Source organism: Propithecus coquereli, unplaced genomic scaffold, assembly GCF_000956105.1.
Source record: "Propithecus coquereli isolate 6110/MARCELLA unplaced genomic scaffold, Pcoq_1.0 Scaffold442, whole genome shotgun sequence".
Lineage (NCBI taxonomy): Eukaryota > Metazoa > Chordata > Mammalia > Primates > Indriidae > Propithecus > Propithecus coquereli.
This window is the reverse complement of record NW_012150197.1, coordinates 1405732-1413211: the sequence shown is the minus strand read 5'-3', so window position 1 is coordinate 1413211 and position 7480 is coordinate 1405732. Positions and strand designations below refer to the sequence as shown.

General features: G+C 64.8%; 1 protein-coding gene across 1 annotated transcript in view; it reads right to left on the bottom strand.

Annotated features, from left to right (window-relative positions):
* Positions 1-6393, bottom strand: part of GATA5 (GATA binding protein 5) — a 9597-nt gene extending 3204 nt beyond the window's left edge. The window contains exons 1-2 of the mRNA XM_012654570.1: positions 5844-6393; positions 4331-4506 (exon numbers count right to left, since the gene is read on the bottom strand). Coding sequence (XP_012510024.1) covers positions 4331-4506; positions 5844-6378 — 711 coding nt within the window. The 5' untranslated portion in view covers positions 6379-6393. The remainder of the gene's footprint in view (positions 1-4330; positions 4507-5843) is intronic.
* Between the last annotated feature and the right edge of the window lie 1087 nt (positions 6394-7480).

Genomic DNA, 7480 nt, shown 5'->3' with positions numbered 1-7480 from the left:
CCTCCCCCGGGCTGTGGTCAAGGGCACAGGCCAGCCTGGGGGAGAGTGAGGCGGGAATTCTGCCCATTGCATCCTTGCATCTGGGGCTAGGCCTCCTGTCTCCAGGCGGGACTCTACCCATCTCCGAGACAAGGGGCAGAAAGGAAGGGAAGGGGCAGGGCCGGGGGCTTAAGAGAGGCCTCACGCAGGGCCACAACTCCCCACCTGGCTGGGGAGACCCAAGAGGACAGCGTCCCCATCCTCTGGCCGAAGGCCTCCGCTGTCCCTGGAAGGCTCAGGGCCGCACTGACAGGTCTAGCGAGGAAGGGTTTGTGTCTGCCCCCACCCCGTTTCCTCCTCCGGGAAGGGGCTGCAGACCTCCCACTGCCCCCTTGAGCCCACCGTCCAGCATGGGGCAGGGGCTCCTGCAGCCCTGCCCCCCAAAGGAAACCCGGCTGAGTGAGAACTTCAGAGAAGCAACAAATACTTGGCACAAGCGTGTCCCATGGGGTATTTGGGACACAGGTACTGAAATGTTATCTGTGTTTTGAAATTTGTATTTAACCGGTGTCCTGTATTTTATTTGGTGACCACCCCTCCTGTGGTCCCCACAGACCAAGGGGAGCCGTGGCCCGAGGCCCATCTCCTTCCCCAGCCGGTGGGGCCCTCAGGCACACACGCACGTGCACACACGCCCCCACCGTCCCCCGCAGTTGGGGCCACACGTCCGACACAAGGAGCCTGGGATTGTGGCGAGAAACAAAGGCAAGAACGTGCAGAACATGCCTATGTAGAAACCACCCCAGAAGCACGCGTGCCCGTCGCCTGTAGCCCTGGGAGTGCAAGAGACGTGTCTGGTAGCCTCATTTGGCTTTTTACGGTAAGCGCGTTTACTTCTATAAAATTAAGAAAATGGAAAAAACAGAAAAGACCTCAAACACATTTTCAAGGTGCTTCCCCATGTACCTTTCCCTACACCTGCACCAGGTGGGAAACCGAGGCTAGGGATGCTGGGGGACCAGAGGGAAGCGGGGACCTGGGGTGGGCAGACTCATCTCCCCACCGCCCCAGCCCTGCGCTGGGGCTCGCTGCCACCCCAGGCTGGCGGGCGCTGGAGCCCACGTCCTCCTTCACTGTCCAGAGAGGCAGCCAGGCCTGGCCATTCCCAGGCCTCCCAGGCCGCATCTCTCTCTCTCTCTCTCTCTCTCTCTGTCTGTTCTTTTCAAAAGAAGTTAAACTTCAAAGCCTGCTCCTGCCGCAGAGCCGCGCTGAGGACCAGGCCCTGCGTGCATCTGAGACACCCAAATAAATCAGGCTGGTGGGCAGGGCAGAGGCTGGACCGGCACAGCCTGGCAGGTTGGAGGAGCAGGGAACAGGGAGAGGCTCAACCCTGGCTTGGAGGGGCAAGGCGGCACTCGCAGGGGACACTTGAGAGGTGAAAGTGGCAGAGGACGAGTGGCCTGCTGCCCACTGCACAAGATTGGTGGGCGCACACCCAGAGGCCGCTGCACCGGAGGGGTCTGAGCTGGGGGCGGTAGCGGCCAGAACGCCTCCAATTCTCACAGGTCCCCTCCAGAGGGGTGGCTATAGTGGGCACTTAACTTGATGACCTGCCTGTGTCCCTTGCTGGCTGAGGGCAGACTGGCTTGGGGACATGAGCCAGTGAGGGGCTACGCTGGAAGGCAAGCTTGGAATCAGGTGGGTGTTGGAAGCCCCAGGCCAGCCAAGGGCCAGGTTTGCTCCGCGGCAAAGGACGCTCAGCCCCACAAGACACTGGCGGCCTCCCAGAGCCGGCCTTGGGCCAGGGGCCCACCGTCTGCACTGACCTTGGCTGCCGGGCTCCAGTGCTCAGGGGGGTGGGCTGCTTGGGGCTCGGATGGCCCTGGCCACGTCCACACACATGGACGCCAGACCCAGGGAGGGAATTTGGGGGGTGAGGAGGCAGTGGGGGTGGGGACCATGGCAGCTTTCCTCCTTGCAGTCCCCCCCGCCAGCCCCCAGGTCGGAGGCGTGGCTGCACACAGGCCCCCAGCAAAGGCCCACAGAGCTACGGGGCTTCTGTTGGGAGGGCTGCAGGGTGGCCACCTTTTTGTCACTATCCGGTGTTGCCCAGGTCATGCTTCTAGAACGTTTGCAATCACTTAGAGGAGTGTCAGGACGAGCTCCTCCTGGGGAGGTCCCCCTGGGGCAGCGTTCTGGCCACACTCAAGGGGCAAGTGGGGTCCAGCTGGGAAGCCGTAGGGGCACGTCTGGGGCAGCTGACCCAGCCCCCAAGGCTGGGAGCCACGTGGTCCCCCCTGTCTTGGTGCTGCAAGTCTCAGGATTTCCACACCAACCCAGGACTGGCCACCAGGCAAGTGGTGGGACTCGGCTCCCGAGTCCTGGGGTGGGAGCCCCGGGGCAAGCTGGGGAAACCTTAGGGTCCTTCTCAGGGAGAGGTGGGGGCAGAGGGGGCCTGTGTCACCTCCTGACCCTGCCCTGCCTGGCAAATACGTCCTGGGCAGCTCAGGTCTGGGGGGCCTGGACACAGAGGTGACCAGGCTGTCCCTACACTCCAGGGCCTGTGGCCGTGGGGAAATGGGCAGGTAAACGGGGGGTCCCCCAAGGAGGCATCCCCAAAGCTGTGCCCGTGTCCCCAAGGCCGGGCAATGAAGGCCTGACCAGGCCAAGTGCCCCTGCCTCAGCCCGTCCTGGAGCCAGCCAAGACCTGTCCACACACTCGGCACCGGCCGTCTGATTTAACTTTAGATTTTTGAATACAGCATGGGACAGTTCTGAATTCATCTCCCCACTTCGCAGGTGAGAAGACCAAGGCTCACAGAGCTGGAGGACTGTCCCTGAGGTGTCACAGCACGGGGGCCTGGGGCCCAGCTGGACACAGGCATCGCCTGGGCTGCAAGGCCCAGGGCAGGGCAGGGGCTGCAGGGAGAGGTGAGCACACGGCGCCTCGGGTGGATGGTTCCAGGCCAAGTCTGGTGTCTGTGCCCTCAATGCCTAGATGGTGGCCCCCCCGTCAGGAGTTTTCTGCTGGAGCTGGACACTGCGAGGTGGGACGAGAGGCAGGGAGGGGCCACCTGCTGCACGGGCCAGGTGGCTGGGGTCAGAAGGCCTGGGGTGCAGTCCCTTGGGACCTGGGCCAGCTCCCTACCCCCTCATAACTTCGTCTTCCCCCTCGGTGAGAGCCACCTGGATACCAGCTGGGCGGTGCACCTGGGCATGGGGCATGACTGCAGGGCAGATCGGTGGAAGACGTGGCTGAGGGCTCCGAGGGGGCCCCTCCCTCTGAGAGGCGTGGAGGGGGTGCAGGGAGGTTGGCACCCTAGGCCAGCTCAGAGAAGCGGAACAGTGGCTGCCCTCGAACTGCCAATCCTGCCTCCCAGGACCCAACCATGGGGTTGGGTCTCCTGCCCACCCAGCCAGGGCTCAGGTTTCCAGCAAAGTTCGTAGATGAGTGCCCTGCAGCCGCTCGGTCCGGAACAGCAAGCTCACAGGACAGCAGGAGGACAGCCCCCCCCCCACCCCAGGGTGGCACAGGTCCCACCAGAGGAGGGCTGGCGGCTCCCAGGAACACACCCCTGCCCAGACCTCAGACCTGGGGGAGCCACTGCGGCCTCATTAACTTTAGGTAGCTTGCAAGCGACATCAACGCCCCAACCCGCGTTTGTCAAATTACTTCACTGTAGAGGTTCGCCTGGGAAATGGCACAGAACGAAGTAACTAAACCTCTGGGAAGCTCCTGGGACTGTGCCCTGCCCAGGGCAAAAGTCTGGACCCCTGAGTCCCCCACCCTACTCAGCCACAGGCCAGGAAGAACCAAAAGTGAAAACAAGTTTTGCCCAATGAGGCGGGGAACAGGCATGCACTAGGTTTCCTTCTGGTCCCCGAAGTGTGGGTAGAAAGTGGTCCCCAAGCGGGTGGCAGACCCAAAGACCCTCCCATTTAGGATTTCACTGGCCCCCAACAAAGTGTCTACCTGGCAGCCACCTTCCCCTCGAGCCCCATCTGCGGGCAGGGTCACCTTGAGGCTTGAGAGCTGAGCTCCCGGTGGGTGATCCTGGTCCCAGCTCCCTGAAGCTGGCCCTTCCCTGGGAGGACCCCCAGCCCCCTGCCGGAGGCTGCACCCCGCTGAGTGCAGAGCCAGAGCTCTGTGGGTTCTGAGCTTGGGCCTGGGGCTCCCTAGAGCGCACTCCTGAGTGGGTGGCCCCACAGTGTCCCCACCGAGAGCCCCCTGGCCCCTGCGTGCCTCTGTGCCGCTGCCCCCGTAAGAAAGGAACTGGGCCTGGCTTCGGTGCTCCCCCCACCCCGGGGCTCCAGTGTCCCCTCGGGCTCTGTGCCCCGGGCCTGCACTCACCAGGCGTTTCTGGGGCCGTACCAGTGGCCTGTTGACGCCGTTCATCTTGTGGTAGAGGCCGCAGGCATTGCACAAGTAGTGGCCTGTGCCGTCGCGGCGCCACAGCGGCGTGGACAGGGCCCCGCAGTTGACGCACTCTCGACCCTCGCCAGGGAACTCCTCCAAGAAGTCAGACACTGCGGGGACAGGCAGCTCGTGGGCCCGAGCTCAGCCCCTCTCCGGGAGCCTGAGGGCTTCTGTCCGACTCCCCACACTTGCGTATCACATTTGTTTCATTTAAAAACTTACTCTTTTTTAAACTTGCATACAGTGAACTTCGTTTGGGTTGCCTTTATAAGGGGGGGAGTGCTAATAAATGGAACCTTCGGGTGGATACTTGGGGCTCGCCCTTCTGACCAGGCTAGTCCAGCACTAGCCTCCACATTTTGACCTGCTGGGGAGGCAGCAGCGTCTACACCGGCAGAGGGAGGCGGATGAAGGGCCCTTATCCAGCAGGGCGCCTGGGCTAAACGCACTGCCCGCTTCATCTGCACCGCGGATCAGAAGGGTGGGGGGCTGTGGTTCTGGACCAGATCTCCAGATACCCTGCGAGGACCGCGATGGCCTGTCAGCGCTGCTGTGTTCGAAACCACTTTCCTTCCTCACTTGGCAGTCGCACACGGGGGGTGGGGTGGAGGTCTCCTGATCCCCTCCAGGCTGAGCCAGGTGCCCGTAGGCAGCTGGTGCTCTGGCTGGAAGGCCGGGTGGGGGCAGGGCAAGGGTCAGTCATCGCCCAGCCAAGGGTGGGTGCCACGCAGGGCTGCCCCGGGCTGGGAGCCAGGGGTCCCGGTGGCTGTAGCTGGGCCCCCGCTTCCTGCGTTGAGGGGCCGGTGGGGGCCAAAAGGCAGCTCTTGAGCTGGGTGTCTCGGCCTCCACGGAGGGGGAGGGGTGGCCCTGAGGGGGCCCTGCAGGCAGCAAACTCAGAGGCATGGCCTTGGGCCAGAAAGCGCCAGCTCCGGGGACTGCTCAGAAACCCGGTGGAGCAACTGTCCGCTTTGCAGGCCGGGAACCCTATTATCCAAATTTATACTCCAAGAGCAATTGAAGCCAGGCCCCAAATTAGAATACGTAAACATTTTAGAGCAGAGATGAATGCGGCGAGTTACTTAAACAAACCAACATTTCAAACTTTATAAAAATCATTTCCAAAACTTTTCAAAAAAACATTTTAAGACTTAGGCACAATCCAGAATGCTGCTTTGGGTTCAAATGAATGAAAGGCAGAAATAGATGCACTTTTCTATTAATATGTTAAAAGAATTCTGGATACTGTTTTTTGTCCCGGGGGTGGGTGGGGTTGTGGCAGATGCCGTATCACCCAAGGTTTGGGTGTCCCCAGAGTTCTGGGCCAGTGCTGCGGGTCTGACAGTGGGGCCGGGGGGCACATTTCGCAGGATGCGGGTTTGTTCCCCGGACTCGCTGGCACTCCGGGCGAGCCAGTGCGGCCACCCTCCCTTCCCCACCCCGCACTCACCGAAGGTGGCTCTGCGGCCCGAGAGGCCGGCCGGGCGGCCCGGGAGGCCGTGCAGGACACTGCCTTCGAAGGGTCCGGCGGTCCAGGACGGGGCCACGTCCGGGCCCACGTAGGCCGAGTAGGCGGCGGGGTACGAGGCGCTCACAGGCCGCCCAAGCGGCACCGGGTACTGCTCCCGCGCCAGCAGCGCGCCCTGGTAGGTGCTGCCGTCCCGGCTCCCCGCGCCGCCGCCGCCCGGCCCCGGGGGGCTGTGCGAGAAGGAGAAGGCGGCTCCGGGCGGCTGCGCGGCCGGCGGGTGCGGGCTGCCGGAGCCGAAGGCCGAGGAGTCCGCGGCGGCTGCCTGCGCCCAGCCGGGGTGCGCAGCGAGCGCGGGGGGCTGCGGGCCCGGCTCACACGCCTGCAGGTAGGGCAGCACGGAGGGGACGCGCGGCGGCACGAACATCGGGGACCCGGCGCCCGGAGCATGCAGAAAGGCGCTCGAGTCGGCGTAGGCGGCCTGGCTGGGGCTTGCGGCCAGCGCCAAGCTCTGGTACATCTTCCTGGGCGCGGTCTCAACCTGCGGGGAAGAGGGATGGGCGTCGAAGTCACCGCTGCTGTGAGCGCTCCGCGGGCGCTCGAGCTTGGGCCGGGCAGGTGCCGCCGCTCCAGCCGCGCTTCCCACTCCCCAGCCGGGGCCATTCCTGGGGCCGGTCCCAGAACCGTCGGGGAAGAACGCCGGGGATTGGGGGGGTGGGAGCGGCCGCTCGGTGCAGCATCCCCGGCGCAGCCGCCACGCCAAGCCCACTTCCTCCACTGTCCCGGCTTCGGAGGTCCCGGGGTGGGCTCGGTGGGGGCTGGGAAGGACCGGGCCGGCACATCCGCGGGGCGCATGGCCTTGGGAGCAGGGGCCTCGTCGCGGTGCTAGAGTCCCCGCTGGGAAGAGGCGCGCGGCTGCGACCGCGGCTGGAGCACTCACCGGCGGTCGGGAGGGCGGGAGAGCGGGGCTGGGGCAGTGGGCCGGCGACGGCGGGCTGGAGACCAGAAGCCGGGGGACAGAGCGGCTCCGCAGGGAATCCCGGGCGCTTGGGCCGCCTCTCGGAGCCGCCCCGCCCCGGCCCGCCCCGCCGCGCCGCCCCTTCCCTAGCGGCGCCCGCCCTCCTTCCCCGCGGGGTCAGCGCCGGGGCTCCAACCGCGGAGCCACGTGACCCCGGTAGGCCCAGCTGGGGGGTTTGCGATCTGGGCACAGGGCGAGGGGCACCCAGCGCCGAACCCCGACCAGTGGAGGCGCACAAGCGCCCGAGTTCCCCGTGGGCCTCCCTGGGGCCCCAGGAGAGTCGGGACTCGGAGACTTCTCTAACTTTCTTCCTGATATCCAGGGTCGCCAGCCCTCCCTGCCCGTCTGCCTGGGACTCCCACCCAAGGCTGGACTAGTGACTGGTTCCCTTTTAAATGGCTGACTCAGTGGCCCTGGCCCCCGCCGCACCGATGGACACGGAGGTGGAACCCCGTGGGCCCCTCCCAGTGCGCCTGCACTTGGGGCCCAGCACAGGGATCTGCCGTCCACAGGGACCCTGGCCCAGTCCCTGGACCTGAGCGGGTGTACTACTGGCCTCTTCAGGCGCGAAGTCCAGTGGGAGCCCCGCAATTTTGTCCATTTC